The 19,017-nt window shown below is 60.5% G+C and overlaps 1 protein-coding gene across 1 annotated transcript in view; it reads right to left on the bottom strand.

The window, feature by feature from the left end:
• Positions 1-16,681, bottom strand: part of PPL (periplakin) — a 28,733-nt gene extending 12,052 nt beyond the window's left edge. The window contains exons 1-10 of the mRNA XM_009477365.2: positions 16,535-16,681; positions 6,282-6,381; positions 5,555-5,709; positions 4,943-5,063; positions 3,859-3,984; positions 3,539-3,580; positions 3,250-3,411; positions 2,667-2,774; positions 2,053-2,148; positions 281-403 (exon numbers count right to left, since the gene is read on the bottom strand). Coding sequence (XP_009475640.2) covers positions 281-403; positions 2,053-2,148; positions 2,667-2,774; positions 3,250-3,411; positions 3,539-3,580; positions 3,859-3,984; positions 4,943-5,063; positions 5,555-5,709; positions 6,282-6,381; positions 16,535-16,596 — 1,095 coding nt within the window. The 5' untranslated portion in view covers positions 16,597-16,681. The remainder of the gene's footprint in view (positions 1-280; positions 404-2,052; positions 2,149-2,666; positions 2,775-3,249; positions 3,412-3,538; positions 3,581-3,858; positions 3,985-4,942; positions 5,064-5,554; positions 5,710-6,281; positions 6,382-16,534) is intronic.
• Positions 16,682-19,017: the final 2,336 nt, after the last annotated feature.

Genomic DNA, 19,017 nt, shown 5'->3' with positions numbered 1-19,017 from the left:
TATGCTCCCGCCCTTAAGGAGCGCTAACTCAAGGAGAGAACAAATAAAAACCAACCCAGTGAGCAATTATGTTGCTATGGGAGAGGCAATCTCTAGCTAGAGGGGAAGGAAGAGTTGGGTGAAGGCTGGGCAAAGGGAGGCAGCCCCGTGGTCCGGCTGCTCGCCATGCTGAAAGCTGGGCTAGATGCCTGCTCTGGCAGCGCTGTCCCTCCATCGGGGTCGGAGGGACCCTGGCTCCTGCTGCTGCCTCCCCTTCGGTCCTGCCAGCACCGATACTCACATCCAGCTCCCGGAGGAGAGACTCGAGCTGGTATCTGTCCTTGAACTCTGGGCTAAATTTTTGGTCCAGGTCTGTATCCACCTTCTTCAAGAGCTCCTGGGCATCCTTAGTGTCTTTCTGAAACTGCAGAAAGGCAAAGTCACTTGTGAGAGAGGGTCCTGCTGCAACGTGAAGCAGGCCCAGCCCAGCACCCTGGTCTTTGCTCTGCCTAGAGCAGGGACGGCCACCAGGAGCTATGACGGGCATCCGAGCACTCGGAAGCGCATGGAGAAAGGTGAGGAATCGCTATTTCCCACGCTCGGGACGGCAGAGCTAGGGGAAAGACAACCAGGGGCACTTTATTCCATGCTCTTCTCCTGCAGGCTTGTTAAATTCCACCTTTCCCTGCCCTCAATTTTGTTGCACTTGGACATCATGGCGATGGTGTGTGGCGTCTCCATTGCCAGCGCCAAGGCGAAGGCAGAGCCAAGCCCTTCCACACACAAACCACCCCCCGGGGCAGTTATTCCAGCAGGTACCCACACAAGGCACTGCCTGGGCTGGGCACCAGGGTTCAGTTTTGGCAACAGACTCATCACGTCGTCAACACACCCAGGCTGTGGGAAAGGAATCCGGCCTGACCTGCTCCCCTGCAGCGCCTCCCTGGCTGTCGGATGCGATTTATCCAGCAGACATCTGTCTGCTGAGCTCAGCTGGGGCGCTGAGCCCTTGCGCAGGGCTCCCTGGGGGGTGAACTCGGCTTTCTGCAGGTGTGATTTCCCCACTAGGACCTGGTCTGCTTCCGAGAGGAGCATGCAGCCCAGAAAGCCAAGCGTCTCCTGGGCTGCATCCCCCGCAGCGTGGGCAGCGGGGCGAGGGAGGGGATTCTGCCCCTCTGCTCCGCTCGGGGGAGACCCCCCTGGAGCCCCGCGTCCAGCTCGGGGGTCCTCAGCACGGGAAGGACATGGGGCTGTTGGAGCGGGGCCAGGGGAGGCCACCGAAATGCTCCGAGGGTGGCCCAGCTCTGCTGGGAGGACAGGCTGAGAGCTGGGGGGGTTCAGCCTGGAGAGGAGGAGGCTGCGGGGAGACCTCACTGCGGCCTTGCCGTGCTGAAAGGGGGCCGACAAGAAAGGGGGGGACAGGCTTTTTAGCAGGGCCTGCTGCGACAGGACAAGGGGGGATGGTGTTAAGCTGAAAGAGGGGAGATTCAGACTGGATATAAGGAAGAAATTGTTTACGCCGAGGGTGGTGAGACAGTGGCAGGGGTTGCCCAGAGCGGTGGGAGATGCCCCATCCCTGGAAACCTTCAAGGCCCGGCTGGACGGGGCTCTGAGCACCCTGATGTGGTTGAAGCTGTCCCTGCCCATGGCAGGGGGATGGAGGGGATGGCCTGGAAAGGGCCCTGCCAGCCCAAAGCCTCCTGTGGTTCTATGCAACATCTCCCCATGCCATGTTTTGAGGGTGAGGTACCTCTGCGAGATCTCTCTGCTGTCCTGTGGACAAGGGTGCCGACATTGGACTGTGGCTCTTGAACCTCAGCACTCGAGCGGATGCTTTCTGCAAGTTTTGCTCTGGCCAAGCAATTACTGCACTTGGCGCTGCTTGAGCAACTGTGACTTGTGTTATCAGCTCAACATGGTCTTCCTAGCCTCAAAACCCCGTAGACTAGAGGACTCAATCTCTTCTACCCTGTTTCCAGAGCAGCAGGAGCTTCTATGTTTGCTGGGGTCTCCTGCAACCCAGCTCCTACTCTCTGGGCTGGGCAGAGCTCGCTGCCCCTGGGCATCGGGTACCTTGTGGAAGTCCTCCATGAACTTCAGGTGGCTCTCCTCGCAGATCAGCAGGTTGAGGTACTCCTTCCAGTCGGCGTGCACTGCCTCGATGTGAGCCTGCAACACAGGGCCGGGAGGTGAACGTCGGCAGGACACCCCATGCTAGGGGTGAGCCTGGGCTGCCCACCAGAAAGCACCCGTTTCCCTCTTGAGCAAACAACTCCTCAGCTGCCTGCGAAGCCACCCAGATGCTCTCAGGTCAAAGCTAGGATGGGAATACCGGAGAGCTGGTCCAAAGCTGCAATGCTCCGATGGGAGCGTGGGGATGGGTCGAAGGAGGTGGCAAATCCATCTTCCCATCAAAGGTAGAACTCGCCACCATAATTGATCCTTTGTAGGCAGGCACAGGGCAATCACCACAGGAATGAGGAAGATGGGAAGAGCTACTTAGGTTTATCTTGGCTCCTCTGATGGTGTTGACACACTTGCAGGTGAAGGAGACTTTTCCCACTTGGCATCCCGGGAAGTAAAGTCAAGAGTCGTGTTGGCACCAGGTCCCACACTGGAGACGGGCTGGGCGAGTCCCCCGAGCGCCGGGGCAGGCGGGGAAGCTGGAGCCCGTCCCTGATGCTCACCTCGATGGCATTCTTCCCGGGGTGATTCTGGGTGAGGAGCTGATCTCCATCCGCATGCAGCTTGTTGATGGCCTCCTCCTTCTCCTCCAGCTTCCGGTGGATGAAGTTCTAGATGGAGAGAGGCAAGGTACTGATCCCCATGCAAAGAGAGGGGACCCTGGTCCCCACGCAAAGAGAGGGGGCCCTGGCTACTTCAGAGCTACTCTGAAAGGGCCTGAACAGCTCCACGAGACAGAAAGCGTGATGATCCCCTACTGCAGCTCTCGCTTTTCCTTCCCTTGCAGATGTTGCTAAAGATGTGACTCTTGCCAAGTGAACGCTGAGATAAGGGAGAGGAGAATGAGGAAGGTCTCAAGCTTCCGCATTGCTTTATTTCCGGCAGGAGGTAAGGATTAACCTTACTATCCGTATGCTATCATCTCGAAGTGCTTCATGATGGAGCGGGGGAAACTGAGGCACGGGGAAAGGGACGTTTCCTGCCCCCATCCAACCCCCAGCCTACCTCCCTGGCTCCGTGCCCACCTCCCTTGTTGCAAAGCACCCAGCCGGCGCGGGGCCGGGCAGCACACGAGCGCGCACGGACCTCGTACTGGCGGCGCCGGCTAGGGTAGTCCAGGTTGTGGTCGCTCCAGTCGTAATGGGTCCTGTCCTTCGCCTGCTGATCCAGCCAGTAGAGCTTGTTGGTGCAGCGCTGCATGTAGTCCTGCAGGGAATTCAGATCCTGCTGCCGCTGCTGGGAGCCGGCCTGGGAAGGGTCAGAGGGAGAGCTCAGCCCAAAGCTCCTCTTCATGGGTCCCCTGGGGGTGCCTGGCCACCCCGGCAAGGGACCCCTGCAAAAGGGCTCTGTCCCCGGGATCTCAGAGGTCTCTTACCAGCAGCTTCTGGTATTTGGCTTGGAAGTCGCTCGTGTATTCCTGGTAATAGAGGAGAAGCAAGGCAAGAGTTAGGAGCGTGTCTCTGGAGAGAGGTGGTCTGGCAGGGGCTTGGTGATGGAGGGTTTATGGGATTTGCCTCATGGTAAAGCTAGAGTCGGTGTACGATGCTCAGCTCTGAGGTTAGGCGCGGAGCTGGGCGACCACCCAACCTGGTCCAGGCCGTAGGAGCTTGGATGGTGGGATGCCCTCGCCTTCATCAGTGGCTTGGGATGGGGCTGGCCCCGCGGGGCAGCAGCGAGAGGGGCAGGAGAGCTGACCTTGTTGCCTTCCTTGGCAATGTGTGGGCCGATGGCCATGACCTCGTTGTGGAAGATCTTGTGCTCTTCTACTTGGCTGTTGACCAGCGGCAGGTCGGTCCCGAAGCCCTTGCTGCTTAACGCATCCTGCGGCCGACAGGAGTTGAGGTTAGCGATGGGGGAACGGGATGCAGCAGCCAAGACCTGGGAAACTCCTCTTGGAGATGGACATGGAGCTGGGCTTGGATGGGCCCCGGCGTTGGCAGCGTGTGGGTGCCCGGGAGCCCATGGGTGAAGGCAGCCATGCCGGATGGTGGCCATGGGAAGGCCAGTTTGGGGGTTTTAACCCTTTTCTGGCTGGAATAGTGTAGTACTCGGATAAAACGAAGAGGAAGGGCCACAGAGTCGAGCCCAAAGCAGTGGTGGCTGGGGATGCCAAGCCAAGGGCCCGAGAGGAGAGGCTGAGGCTGGTTCAGCCGTGGCAGGAGAAGGCTTTGTGGGGGACTATCCGCATCCTTCCCCTAACTGCGGGGAAGTTGTTGAGTAAACAGAGCCAGGCTCTGCAGGGTGGTGTGTGGTAGGAAGATGAGAGATGACAGGCGTAAATTGAACCAGGGGAAGTGCAGACTGGGTGCAAGGAGAAGCTTTTCCACTCTTTGGACAGTGGGGTGTTGGAGCACATTGCCTGGAGAGGGAGTGCGGTCTCTGTCCTCGGATGGAGAAGGGCAGAGGTTTGCCCAAGCTCACCCAAGAGGTCACTGGCCAGGCTGAGTCTTAGGAGCCCATCCCCCGAAGGCCAGGCTGGCGCACACCCCGTGGCCCCCCGATCCTCCGGAGCTTTTCCTTGCTTAACCTGGCTGCTGCCAGCGGTGCTGCTTCGAGCACCGATTCCCGGTGCCACAGCAGCTCGCCTTGTCCCATTGCCTCTGCACCCTCCCCTGCCAGCCAGCACCCCGCCTCCTTCCCGTGCCGTTTGCTGCTCCCACTATCAAGCAGCCAAGAAGGTTTCCAGGAGCCTGTTTCTCCCTGGGGAGATGCAGGAGGTCCTGCCTGTCCCCAGCCGGTGCTGCTGGCCAGGCCGTGGCACCGATGGTCCCCTTGGTACCTGTTTCTCCTCGATCACTGTTGACCAGTTGACCTGGGGCTCAATACGCTGCAGGGGGAAGCTGTAGATCTGCTCATGTTTCACGCGCAAGTTTGCCACTCGTTCCTTCAGCTGACGGATGCTGCGGGAAGGGAAAGGCGAGGGTGGGATGCAGGGCGAGGGCACGGGCTGGCATTAGCATCGGCAGCTGGAGGTGACCCTCTCCCACCCCCTTACGGAGGGGGGCCCTGTCCTTAGGGGACCTTGGAGAGCCCAGCACTGCCAGGCTGCAGCCGCGTTGTGCAATCGGCTGGGGAGGGAGAGGGCAAAGGCTCCTGCACGCCCGTCCTCTGCCAAGGGCTGCTCAGCTTGGGGCAGGCTGGTACTGCCCGTATGCTGGGCAGACACCCCCCACCACGCTTCATGCAGAGCTTTATACACAGCCATCAGCAGGCCTGCAGCCGTTCTCACGCTATACCTGCCCATGGACGGCTGCAGGTTATGCACCTCAATGCGAGCTGGGCTGTGGAGGAGCCCGTGGTGCCTCCCCCCGCTGCAGGCAGGAGCTGAGCAGAGCCCCGGGAGAAGCGTCCTGCAAGGCTGCGGGGACGGGTTCCCCCCTCCGGTACTCACTCTTCAGTGATCATGTCACCCTGGGGGTGCTTCATGTGCCGGGCGATCGCTGCATCCCCATCCAGCACGTAGAGCAGCTTGTCGGACTCAGTGAGTTTCTGAGCCGTCAGGTCCTTGTACTGCGCGAGCTGGCACGCCTTGATCTTGTGCAAGTCCTGGGCAGGCAGAGAGCGGGGAGGAAGGGTCACGAGGGGAAAAGAAACGGGTATCCGAGAGGTTGTCCCACCACGCTGCCTCTGGGTACTGGAGATGGGCAGGAGCTCTGCCGTCTCCTGTCCTCCCAGGGATGTATTTTGCTTTCCCCTTGTCTATGTTGGCCCCGAGGAAGGGCTGCGGCTGGGGGGGCTGCGTTGCCTCGGGATGCATTGTACCCTCTGGGAGGAGGAGGATGGTTCAGGCCCCTTCTCCCCCATCCTAGCTGCCTGCTGGGATGCACGTCCAGGGATGCACATCCCCGCTCTGCATAGTGCTGCCCAGCCCTGCGTAGGGAAGAATTTCAGGGCCCTGTCGCCTGTACCACCCTCCCACCTTCTTCCCACGAGCCGGGGGAACCCGTGCATCCCTCCGGTACGGCTCATCGCAGCCTGGGTACCCGCCGCAGGGCAGGGCAGCCGCGCACACGTGCCGTGGGAGAGGAGAGGAGACCGCAGCGAAGCGGGAAGGGCTGCGGCAGCGGGGACGGGGCTACTCGGAGGAGCCCGTGTGCGTGGGGCCAGCGCTCGCTTACGTTTTGCATTCGGGAGTCAGTCTCCACGATGTTTTTCTCCACCTGGTCGGCATTTTTCTGCAGACGCTCTATAAGCTCAGTCAGCTCTTTGCTGGAGATGCTGGGGAGAAAGAGGAGGAGAAAGAGGGGGACTGGTCACCCCACAAACAGGGCCACAGTCCCAAGCTGCTGCCGGGGGCTGCCCTGGGGGTGCCGTGACCCCGGGGTGGCCGAGGGCCAGCCGAGCCTGCCAGGCGCTGCAGCTGCGCGTGACTCACTGCTGCCTTTCTAACACTTTCCAAAATACTCGGCTGCTCTGCCAGGAGGGGGGTGGCGGGTGGGGACGTAGCGTCTCCCGCACGGTGGAAAGGGGAGCGATGCCGTAGGCGAGCCTGAGCATCCCTTGGCTTCGGAGCAAAAGAGCCGTTTGCAGGGGACCGGGAGAGAGGGAGGGGGGGTCCTGCGTGGAGCTGGAGAAGCCTGAACCCCAGGGAGGACCTGGACCCTGTGCACACAGGCGAGAGGGTCCGTTTGAGGCTGTTGCCCGTGCCCTGGGCAGCCCCTGCCTGCAGCCCTGTGTGCTCCCCGCGTCAGGGCACAGCCCTGCTGTGTCCCTCCGTGCCACGGTCAGGGCTTCCTTGTTCTGCAGGGAGTTATTCCCAATTTAAACCAAATACAGGGATGGGACAGCACACAGTGCATCTATCTTTCAGTGCTTTGTCTCTTGCTAGGCACTGGTTTTTGCTCCCAGGGTGACTCTGGTCCAAGCCTCTCCATTTGCAGCCGGGCTGGCAGGGTGCAGGGCCAGCCCAAATAGTCACAGCCCCACTGCAGGGACAGCTGAGCTAAAGCAGAGTCCGAACAACCCATGACGCAGCTTTTGCATTGCTGGAGTTATTTTAAACATTTCATCTTCTCGCTGTCGCTTTGGCTGCAAGGCGAGGTTGCAGCATGCCGAGGACCGCGTGCCAGGCGATGCCCGCAGCCTCCCGCTGCGGCTCTGCAGGCCGGAGGCAGAAAGCAGGGTGTGCTCCCCAACAGCCCCTGCAGCTGGAGGGCTCCTAGAGCCAAGGCTGCTGGCAAGGCTGGGGCTCCTGTCCCAGCTGGGCTACTTTGCCATGTGGGCTTAAGCCAAGGGTTGGCTCACTCCAATCCCAACCACCTATAGAGCAGGGATAATGAGCCTTAATGACCTCGTTATGTGGTGGTAGAATTAATCTTTGTATGGCGCTGGGAGGTGTTAATTGCTGTTAGAGCTGCTAGTCGATGAGCTGTGTGTCTCCTGCAAAGGCTGAAGGGCAGTGGGGCAGGCTGGGGGAGAGCAGAGTTGTCTGGTGGAGCAACCAGCGTCCCGACCGCGCTTGCTCGTGACGTGGAGGGCTCCTGTGGCAGCTCCTCGTCCCCGGGTGGACAGCCGCGTCCTGCAGCTTTGTCAGCTCAGCTCTGAGGGGTCCTGCAGCACCTACATCCATCACTGGGCAGGGTTTGACCACAGGAACTTCTCCAGGACAGCATGAGGCACGTCCTCCTGCCTTCCACAGCGAGGTGGGCCAAAGCTGAGAGTGGAAATGGCCTGTCGACCAAGGCAATCACAGGAGGCTTTGGGCTGGCAGGGCCCTTTCCAGGCCATCCCGTCCATCCCCCTGCCATGGGCAGGGACAGCTTCAACCACATCAGGGTGCTCAGAGCCCCGTCCAGCCGGGCCTTGAAGGTTTCCAGGGATGGGGCATCTCCCACCGCTCTGGGCAACCCCTGCCACTGTCTCACCACCCTCGGCGTAAACAATTTCTTCCTTATATCCAGTCTGAATCTCCCCTCTTTCAGCTTAAAACCATCCCCCCTTGTCCTGTCGCAGCAGGCCCTGCTAAAAAGCCTGTCCCCCCCTTTCTTGTCGGCCCCCTTTCAGCACGGCAAGGCCGCAGTGAGGTCTCCCCGCAGCCTCCTCCTCTCCAGGCTGAACCCCCCCAGCTCTCAGCCTGTCCTCATAGGAAATCCTCTTCCAGGGCTTTGCCGTGGCTTCCCTGGGCACGTGCCCACGCTCGGCTACCAGCAGGTAAGAGCAGTACGTGGCCTCGTCAGTCCTGTGCACCTCGGGGACCACACGCAGTCCCCCACGGGGATGTCTCAGTTTGCTGCCTTTCCAGTGTGGGCACGGGGGGAAAAAGCTTGGCGAGCCCGGGTCTGGCCAGCCTCCTTCTTGGCGCTGGTGCTGAGCTTCAGGACACGTTCCTGCCTGCCACGCGTGCTATCGCTTCCAGTGCAGCAGAACAAAACAAAACCCAGCTCTGGGCTTGTTCCTCCCTACCTCGAACCCTGCCCCGGGCTGCAGGAGCCTTGTAGCATCCGACAGCTCCACAAAAGTTCACGGTTCCCTGGGAAGTTCTGGCGTGGGCAGGATTTACACTGATTTTTTTTTCTTTTTATAGAAGCTGCATCATCAGGATGGTACTCGGCACGGCCGGTGGTTTGTGTCTGTCACCGCTGCTGCTGCCTGCCTGGCACCTCCTGATGAGCGGAGGGATTAGCCCTAATTACGGGCCCTCTCGCATCAGCAGAAACGAACCGAGCGGGCATTTCCGAGCAGAGGAGCAAAGGAAGAGGTTGCTGCGAGTCATGCGGCTGGTTGCAGTAATTGCAAGGATGAGCCTCGGTTTCTGTTCGATAATCGCCGCTGGAGGGTACGGGGGTGCACCGGGAGATGGCTGTGGGTGGCTGGATCCTGCTGCAACCGCAGAAGCAGCTCTTCAAAATCCACGTGGGGGCTTCTCCTAATCTGCATTCTCGCATGCACGCGTTTGTGTGTCTTTGGATGACGGTTACTCAGAGCTGGCATCTCCTGCACCCTGAGAAAGCTTGCAACCACCAAGGAGCCTTCCTCACCTCTCGCTGATGAACCCAAGGCCACCTGAGCTTTGAGGGCAGGAGAGGCTGATCATCCAGGTGGGAGCTTGGGATGCGTTGCTGTGACAGCCGGGAGCGGAACCGGCACTGAGCAGGGCTCGGGAAGAGCTGGCAGGGCGCGCCGGCTGGTCTCCGTGTTCCCTACCTTGGTCCCAGTGTTTTCTAGCAAGCCCATGGATGAATCTTCAGGGTGTCGGTGGATCTATAGCATGGATGGAAAAACCATCCCAAAAAGCAGAAGAGGTTTGGGGCTTTTCTAGTTCTGGTTTTGATTGAAGCTTCTAAATTTTACAGGGGAAATGAAATTAAGCCAGGGATCGTTTGGGATCCGCGGCAACACTGCGCTTCAGCCCCGGCTTCCCAAGCTGTTGCTGCTGATCTGGTCTAGCAGAGCTGAGCCTGGAGCCTCTGCCCAGCCGCTGCGCTCGCTTTGCATCAGCAAAACTGATCTCGTGTGCCAGGAACCGGCGAGTGCAACACCCAGGCCCTGACCCTCTTACTCAGGTACCGGCTTTGCCGGGAGCATCCTCCGCAGCCGCGTTGCTGCTGCTGGAACGGCCAGGCCGGTTTGGGACGAGGGTGACGTGTCCGGGCGACGATGCGCCCCCTCATCCCCTTCTCCCCACTCTTCCCCCGGGTCTGAGCCACGAGCTCTAATCACCCCCGTTAATCACCCTGTGCCCCCGGCCATCCCTCCCCAGCCACCCACCCTCCCTGTGACCCGGGGAACCCAGTGCCGGGGCAGAGCCACCCGCCAGCCCCAGAGGTACCGGGGGGGGGCGGCCCCTTCTCCATCGCTGCAGGGAGCAGAAGCCGGGGCTGGGGCCACGGGGAGGGCAGAGGATGGCGCTTCCCGGTGTCGGAGAGGACGGTTTGCCCGGTAATCCAGAAACTTTGATGTGCAGTATCTGGGTGACCAGGGAAAGGAAAACGCAGAGCTTGCTCGGAGCAAGCAAGGACATGCTCGGTTACAACGTGGGCATGGCTCTGCCGCTCAGCCTCGGCTTTCCCGACGCACGCAACAAGAGCTGTTTGCTCTCCACCTCTGCGGTTTACGCCAGAGTCACCGGCCGAGCAGGCGACTGTGTCACCAGCTGAGGTTTTGGTGCGGGGAAATCTCCCACGGGAGATGGATCTCAAAACAGCCGCCGCAGCGTCGGGGGAGCTGCTCCTCCGCGCCCCAGCCTGTGCTGAACGCGGCACAGGGGAGCGGGGGGGTCGGTGTGTGCCCCAGCTCACCCCACTGCTGCTGGAAATGCAGAATTAATAAGTGTGCAGAAATAAATACAGAAAAAAGAACGATTTTATAAGAGAGAATAAGAGCTCTCCTTTCTGTATTTATTTCCACATACTTATTACTTCTGCATCTTATTCTCTCTTACAAGATCTCTTATTTCTGTATTTATTTCTGCATACATAACACTTCTGCGCCACTTCATCAACCAACTTGGCCATTACTGACCTGAGACCGTCAGCCCTGTTAATAACCTGCCTGCCTCCCCATAGCTGGGTCTGTGTTGGTAAAACACAAGGACGAGCGCGGTCCCTGCATCCACCTGGATGTCAAGCAGGGTGCCGGAGGGATTGGCTGGGAAAGCTGAAGCCTGACCGAAATCTCCGTGCCAGGGGACGGAGGAGGTCGGCATCTCTGTGCCAGGGGATGGAGGAGGTCAGCATCTCCATGTCCTTCATCTGCTGAGAGGAGGAAGATGCAGGAGAAGCACAAGGCGATGGGCGAAGCGGTGAGGAACCCTTGGCCGGCCCGGGAAAGGGGTGTGGATGGGATTTGCAGGAGATGGCTCTTTTGGGAAGCTGCTGGGAAGAGCCGCGGGTGCATCTGGGCTTTGGAGCGGAGCAGCTGGCAGGGTAAGGCGAAGGGCTGCCGGGGCCAAAAGCCAGGCAGGAGGGGCTGGCCGGAGCACAGAGCGGCGCTGGGGAGGGAGAAGGGCAGGATTTGGCCATAGCCCAGCTGGGAAGGGCAGCGCATGCGCGGCTGAGCGGAGGCAGGAGCAAAGGTGCCCGGGGCACGGCCCTTGCGAGGCTCCGGCAGAGGGAAGGGAAATGCAGAGCTTTTCTGCTAAAATAGATAAGGCTTTGTTTGAAAAATGAAAAAAAAAAAAAGAAAAAAAGCCTGGAAAAAACTGGCTTTGCCATTTCTGGAGAACTTTAACATTTTCTGATCAGGAAGGAAAAAATGATATCACTCGTGAAAGGCTGCGCTCGGCAGAAGCGTTATTTCTGTTCAGCGCTGCCTTGAGCATCGCCCGGCTGGCGTGAAGGGCCCGCGATTATTCCCATGAGGATTATTCCCGTGAGGAACGGGAGGGGGTTTTTGGGTTTCTCCCAGCTGGGGAGCCGGGAGGAGGCAGCTGCTCTGTGGCAGGCTTCGCTTCGGCCATCTGCCGCAATTCTGACCTCAGGTGCTAGTCTCTTTCTCTGGGTTTGGGGTTTTTTCTTTGGGTTTGGGGTTTGGTTGGTTGGTTGTTTTTTTTGGGAGAGAGGTTCTCCAAAGACAGATGTGATGATAATTATTGTGACATGGGAACTTTGCTGCTAAAAACTGGACTTTTTTTTTCTCTATTCCTACTTTTTTCTCCCTTCCCGTTAGGTTGTGTCTTTACTGGTAAGAGCAAGCTTCCCCGCAGCTGGCATCTCTGGGATGTCCACAGGTTCGCACCTGGGCTTGCGCTCGCTGGCAGGTGGTAGGAAATCCCTTTGATTTCTCTGTCTCCTTTTTTTCCCCAAACAAGGAGGCTATTTCACTAATCCCCCCCCAAGTGAGGACATTCAAATAGCTACTCCTGGAGTTTTGACTGCTCCAGCTGAACGCGATCCCTGGGAAACTCCTGCTGGGAGCTGGTCCCGTGAGTCAGATCCTTGCTGGGAGGGTTAATGGGAAGGGCTCTGTCCTGCTCCGTCCCGCAGCTCGGCGATGCTGGCCATGCCCCTGCTCTCCTGCTGGGAAACCTTCCCGCGCCAGGTGGGACCGCTCGGCCAGGGACAAGTGAGTCGGCTGAGGACGGGGTCCCAGCACGCATCCCGGTCCTGCTCTACCGCATCCCTATACTGGGATGCACGGACGGTGCATCAGGCAGTCACCGCCTACTGCTGCTCTCCGTTCCATCTCCATTTAATTTCCATTTATACAGATTTCATAAAAAACCATACCCCTCTGAGCACTGCTGCTGGAGACCAGACTTTAGGAGGGACTTAAAGGGCACGAATCCTCCAGAAGGCCACAGCACAGAACTATAAATGCCCTTAAAGCTCCCCGAGCCGCAGCTACCCCTGCATGCTGTTCCCTTGTGCCGCTTGTAACGACACTGGAGTGAAACTGTGGCAGAGCAGAGGACAAAAGGGCTGGGCTATGGGTGGTGTAATTCAGGTTTGGGAGAGATTAGGATCTGGCTCAAAACTCCAGAGCAGCGTGCCGTTGAGCTACCCACGTTAGGGCGTAGCTGGACAGCAGGGTTGCTGTGCTTAGTCCAGCTCGTTCCAATTATATTTATCTTCCCTCGTAGTAAGGGTGATATATTATTGTAATGTGCATGGAAATTAAAGCAGAAATAGGCTAGGCGATGGCGAGGCTTGCTCCAGCGTAAATACAGAGCAGCTCCCCTGACTCACCCGCTGTCTGGTCCTTCGTGCTGACTCCAGCCCTACCACGCAGCCTAGAAATGGGTGCCAGCCCCGCAGGCAGAGCCCTCCCCGCTTCTGCCCCAGCTGCCCGCACCCCGCTTAGGTGGGGACCGGCTCTCCTGACACCGCCGAGGGTCTCCAGGGCCGGGAGCCCTCCTGGATGGATGCTTTCAGCAGGGGACCCCAAGGACGAACACCTTTCCTGCTGGCAGGAGGGTTTTGGCAGCCACTTCTCAAGGCTGAGCTGTGTTTTCTACCTCCCAAACCTGGATTTTCTAAGAGAGAGACCAACCTCCTGTTCTCTAAGTGCAGCAAGTGTTTGGTGAAGACAACAGGGAAGGAGGTGATGGTTTTCCCCCATACTACATCCCTATTCGAGGCTTCTACCTTCCCCTCTTGGGACACATGTATATATACATATGATGGGCTAACACCACAGTAGTCATGGCCAGTCCCAGCTGGATCCAGGCCCTTATGCTACTGGGATGGGGTGAGCAAGAAGAGCACAAAGCAACCAAATCCATGACACAAAAGAAATGTCATCATCCTCATCAGCCACGTTCCCCAGACAAGGTAGGGAGATGCCCACGCACCTAGTGACATGCCCGGGGTTGGACAGGGCTGGCTGCTGAGCCTGGAGGCCACGAGCCCAGGCCAGAGGTGCAGCAGCTATTCCTAAAGAGAGACTTGGCCCCTGGTCCTGCTAATCTGTGCATCCGAAAAACAAAACCACGGGGAACGCCTGCTGAGAAGCATCCCCTGCACGCTGCGGGTAAAGCAACCGCTGGTGCTGAGTGGTGCTGGGAGGTGGATGGATGGATGGGGATGCGGTCCAGGGCGCTCAGCTCAGAGCATCGCCGTGGTTTTCCACCAGCCAAGCCGTGGCACAGCGTGTGGCCAGCGGTCTCCAAGACTCAGCTGGTGTCGCTGAGGACGGACGAGTCGCAGCAGGCCAGAGGACCCAGCACCGAGTCGTCTTCAAACCATCGCGGTTTTGCAGGATTTAATGCTGCTCCTGTTCTTTCCCCACCATTGCCCTGTTAGAGCTTCAAAGCAGGCTGGCTCTCCTCCTTCCTAATGCTAGCATGGGGCTGATCGGCCTCGAGACGCGGAGGCGGTTGCCACAAATGGCTCCGTCCTTGTTTGGAGAGGGGTTCGGCTCCCGTGGGGAGCTGCATCCCCGGCACGGCAGCAGGCACGGGGCGGGGAAACCCATCCCTGCCCACCCCGGCCTCTTGCCTGCTCGGGGACAGGCAGGGGAGCTGCTCGAAGCCCATACGCTTCGAGGCGCTTTGGATGGGAGGCTGAAGGGCCAGTTTGGGGCTGGGGAAGGGCAGCTGGCTGTGTCCAGGGGGACAACGAGTGTTGTTCGTGGGCAGATTACCGCGCCTGGCTTGAGCTGCGCAGACTCACGGAGATCTTGACTCTCCGGTGATGCTCATCGAGACGCCCCCATCACGGGAAGGGCTCGTCCCAAGGCTGAAGAAGCCACCAAGACTCAGAGCAGCGCCTCATCAGGCTACAGCCTGCTGCAGGCTGGCGCTGCCCTGGCGATCCCTAACTGAATCAGCTGAGCTTGTAGCCCCGGCTCCTCACTGCTTGCAGGAAACGTTCCAGCACACTTGCACGCTTGCTAAACCGGTGCTCGGTTATTGCCCTGTCGCCGCTGTGCTTTGAAGGCTCGGTCACTGGCGGCACCTTGGCACTAAGCCCTCGTCTAAGATGCAGCCCCTGCACCCCGGCTGCGCCGCCTCGCTGAAGCGCAGGATGAGGCCGGGCTGTACATGGTGTCGAAATCCCCGTCCCTGTTTACGGCGGGGGCGGTCGGTTGATTTTAGCAGTGTTGCTCTGTTTTTCTAACAGCAAAACTGGGCGGGAGCCGGCTGGGAGCCCGGCAGCGCCTGGAGCAGGGGACGGGGCGGCAGGAGCTCCTCGCTTCTTCGCAATCCTTCTCCAGCAAGTTGTTTAACCGGTCCAGCACCGGCTTCCCCATCTCGATGGTGGGGCTGTTTCCACACGGTGGGAGTGTTCCCTGGATTCACAGATGTTTGTAAACTCCAAAGCAGGAATTAACAAATTGGGGCTAATGAGCACAGCCCTCCCCGAGGTGTGCACGGACAGCCGGGGCGCAGGGAGGGAGGGTGGCCGGAGGCCACAGCCCTGTGCTGCCTCCTCAGCCGCCACCAGCCAGCCAGCAAAATAAGGATTTCAGCCTGGCCCCGAGCCTTCGGAGGTGCTTTGGCACCTGCCCAGAGCCGGCTGGGCTCGCGGGCAGGGCGGCGGAGGGAAGACTGTCTTCCCCAGCCCCATCCGCTGTCAGATGACGTGAGCACGGGGCACCCGGTGCCGGCAGGGCTCGGAGCGCGGCAGCGGGGACCCCGCTGGGGATCGCAAGGTGGGTACCCGGCGCAGAGGAGGTCTGACTGCTCCTGCCTCCCAACACCCTAATGCTGCTCAGAGCCCCGAGGTGTCAACCCAGGTGTGGCCTGGTTTCAAGCCTTCCACTAACACCCCCAAAGTCTAGAAGTGCAACTGGGTATTTACACCGTCCTTTGACCATGGGGACGCCGGGGCCATCAGGGAGGCACGTGCTGAGCCTCGGAGGGCTCTGTGCCACCCGTCTCTCCCCGGGCAGGAGCCTGGGTGGCCCTGCGGAGCCAGCCAGGCTGTCAGGGGAGCCCGTCCCCAGGGCTGAAGCTGGAGCCTCAGCCCGAACGGAGGGAGCTCAGCAAATACCACAGCTTGAGCACCCACTGTGCCAGGGCAGCACCCTCCCCTCCCAGGGAGCACCCGTGGGCCGGCAGCAGCGAGGGGCTCCCCCAGCTTGGAAGATGTCGGCGCCTTCTGGGCTGACTGGTCCCTTTCTGGGTCCCCGAAGGCACACCAGTGCCTGGACCAGCTCCCCAGTTTCCTTCCCAAAGGAGGATTTTTGGGAGCAGGGCGGCTGCTCCGAGCCCATCGGCCAGGGCAGGTGCCTCTGGAGAGGGATGGAGTGGGGTGAATAAGCCATGGGCTCGAATCTGCACCAGCCATCCCGCCCCACGTTCTCCAAAGCCCCCGCAGCTCCTCCGGGAAAGGCAGGACACGCTTCTGAATCGATCCCGACATCCACCTCTTTGGAAAAATGTCCCCTGTGCCACCCACCCTGTGCAGGCAGGGGCTGGGGGCTGCCCTCCCTCCAGCCCCGCTCCTGCGGCAACGCATCGCCCGGCCCGGAGAGGGGCCAAGCTTCTCGGGGAGGGGATTTTTACATCTTTTCCCTTTTAACAGTGACCTTTCACGGGGCGCATTCAACATGCTGCTTTTTTTTTTTTTTTTATGACCAGTGCAACCAAAACGCGTCCCCATCCCATCAGAAAGAGCTGAGGAAAAGACGATCGCCTGAATCCTCGGTCCTGATGGAACAAGTGGATGAAGGCTGAGGACAGCCAGACATTTTTTCCCCTAAGATCCAATCCAGCAGACGCCTGGGAAGCGAAGGAACCTGCTCCCCGGAGCTGCCGCCCCTGCGATGCGAGGGGGATTGGGGAAAAAACCGTCTCGGGGCTTTCACCGGGCACCAGAGACGCGGAGCCAGCTCGGAGAGGAGCTGCCACCTCGGGGGTTCCCGCACCCCGGGGTTCCCCCCTCGGGGGGTGCCCGGGCTCCGCCAAGCCCGGCGCCGGGAGGGGATGCTGCGGGATGGGAGCCCCGGGCTCCGGGGGGAGCGGGGCTGCCGGGGCCGGGCCACTCACCTCTTCTTCTGCACGGAGGGGCTGTATTTCCCTTTGTTGCGTTTCCTGAAGAGCGAGTGCATCGCGTCCCCGGCACCGCGCTCCGCCTGCTCGTCCCCCGCCGCCGCCCGCAGCCTCTGCACCGCCACCGGGCCGGGCCGCTCCGGGAGGCGGGGACGGGGCTGCACCGCCTCCTGCCCGCCGCTGCCCGCCTCCTGCCCGCCCCGGCCCCCCCCGCCCCGCAGCATCCCCCACCCCCGCCCCACCCCGGCGCTCCCCGGCTTCCAGCAGGGTTTTGGCGGAGCCCAGCGCTCCCAGTTCCAGCTCTGCCTGAAAGGGGCTCCGACAGGGCTGGACCCCCCCAAAATGTGTGGGGTCACTGTGACATCCCCCTGGAGGCGGGGGGGGGGAGCAGCCGGGGTGCTCCTCCAGCCCTGATGCGGCCAGGGGTGATGGGCGCAGGCGTGGAGGGGCAGCCGAAGGGGCTGGCCGCCCCCTCCCCAGCCTCCCTGCCTGGCCCTGCGCCTCCCGGCTGATGTCTGTCCTTAGGAGGGAGCGATGTGCCCAGCATCACGGCTCCTTCCAGCTGCATCCTTCCCCAGGGCCTGCAGCCCCCTGGGGAAGCCGGTGCCAGCGCCGCCCTTGCCTGTGCTGGGGCAGATCCCCCCCAGCAAAGGGGGAGCCCCCGTCCCGGGGGGCTCGGTCGCACGGGCAGCAAGAAGGCAAGGAGCCGCTCCCCCCAGGCCTGCTGGAGCCTAAGAGGTTTTGCTCACACATCCACAAGCACGCAGCAGCCAGCAATCAGGACCAGCTCTGGCCTTTTTATCCCAGGATTTTGTGCCCATGTGGGATTAAAGGCCTGATTGTAGCTTCCCCACCAGCCCCAAATCCTCTGCTGATTTTCATTCTGGGGACAAGTCAGTGCACGCTGTGACCTATTGATCCCGATCCCCTGCGTACATCGGATCGCCTCTGCTCCGGGGCAGCTCGTCCCAAGCACCCTTAGAGAGCGTGGAGCCCTCCGGCCGGCGAGACGGTCCTGCGCGGCTCTGGCTTCGCCGGCCTGAGGTGCTGGGTGGCTGCGGGTCCCGGCGGCGACAGCGCAAGGCAAGTGTGTGTGTGTGTGTTTGTGTATTTGTAGGAGGGTTCCTGCTTCGGTGCGGGGTGTCCTCCTGGCTGCTTTTGAGGGGCGAGAGGCGGTTTCCTCGTGGGGCTGAGGGCATCAGCACGCAGCGGGGAGGCTGCCGGAGGCTCTGCGGCACTGGGGTGGTCCCACCGTGCTCCCCGGCTTTGCCAGCCGCTTCTCGGTGGTGAATTAGTCACCAGAAACCAGCTCGGCTGCGAGGCTGAAACCTGCAGCTGATGCCTTGCAGAGCCTTGACCCCGCTCGGCGCCAGGCCACCACCTGCAAAACAGCAAAGCTTTGCGTTTTCATGGCCTCGTCCAGCCAAGCATCTTCAAGCCTTTGGGGAGCAGGGACGTATTTAACATGCTCGCAGGTGCCCAGGGCTGTGCCGCAGCCCGATCTGGTGGTGCCCCGTCCTGGCAGGGGTGGCAGGGTCCCGCTGGGATCGAGCTTCCCCTGGGGTGAAACTGTGCAATGAGACTCGTACCCCATCCGCTGCCGGGGGGCGATGGGGCGAGGCTGGAGCAGCCCAGCAGTGGCAGCCTGCTCCCACACCAGCCCCGAAGCAGCCTGAATCGGGGCTGCTGGCCTGGCCCCACGCTGCCTGGGGCCGCCTCTCCGGCCTTTATCAGTTGCTACCCATGACAGCTCCGGCTGAACTATAACTGAGGTTACAGCTTTGTTTTCAGCTTCAATTTCTGCTTCTAAATAGATTCAGCTTGTGAGAATCCCCTTGGTAAGAACCATTCATCCCACCTCCCCAGTACCGGTTAATCCCTGCGGGCTGGCCGGGCTGGCAGTGCCGGGTGGCTGGCACGCTCCTCGCTACAGCCGCATGGCCCTGCCAGGCTCCTGCCCGGGCCGAGGAGCAGACCAGGCTTTCCCTGTTTCTTTTAGGGGAAGGATTTGCCCGGTGCTGTGTTCAGAGGCTGTGAGCATCCCCGTGCCGCAGAGGCAGAGCTGCCGGGCCAGGCAGCACCCGCATCCCCATCCTCCCCGCCCCGGGCAGCGTGCACTGGCTCCGATCCCGAAACAAGGGGGGGCGAGGATGGAGAAACCCAACCCACCTACTTTTATTTTACCACGTGAAGTTCTGCGTGTCTTTATTTGTTCTAGAAACACCGCGGTCTTCATGCTTTTGTATCCCCCCAATATCTAGCGGCAACACGTTCCCGGGTGCTCAGGGGACCGGTTGCTGCTCTTCCAGCTTCTCCCCGTGAGCCGTGCGCATCCCAGAGCCCACCTCGTTCTTAAGGCCTTTGCGAAGGTGAGCGGGGGCCGGGTTTAGGGATGAAAGGCCTTTGCCTGCTACTGGAGGGTTTTCGCATTATATCTTCTCCTGCACCAGCTCTGCAGCCTTAATAATCCTAATCTCCCC

This window comes from Nipponia nippon, unplaced genomic scaffold (genome assembly GCF_047370975.1).
Source record: "Nipponia nippon isolate SJK-2023a ecotype South Korea unplaced genomic scaffold, ASM4737097v1 scaffold_5, whole genome shotgun sequence".
Taxonomy (NCBI): Eukaryota; Metazoa; Chordata; class Aves; order Pelecaniformes; family Threskiornithidae; genus Nipponia; species Nipponia nippon.
The sequence above is the reverse complement of the archived record's forward strand: the minus strand, read 5'-3'. Positions and strand labels throughout refer to the sequence as shown.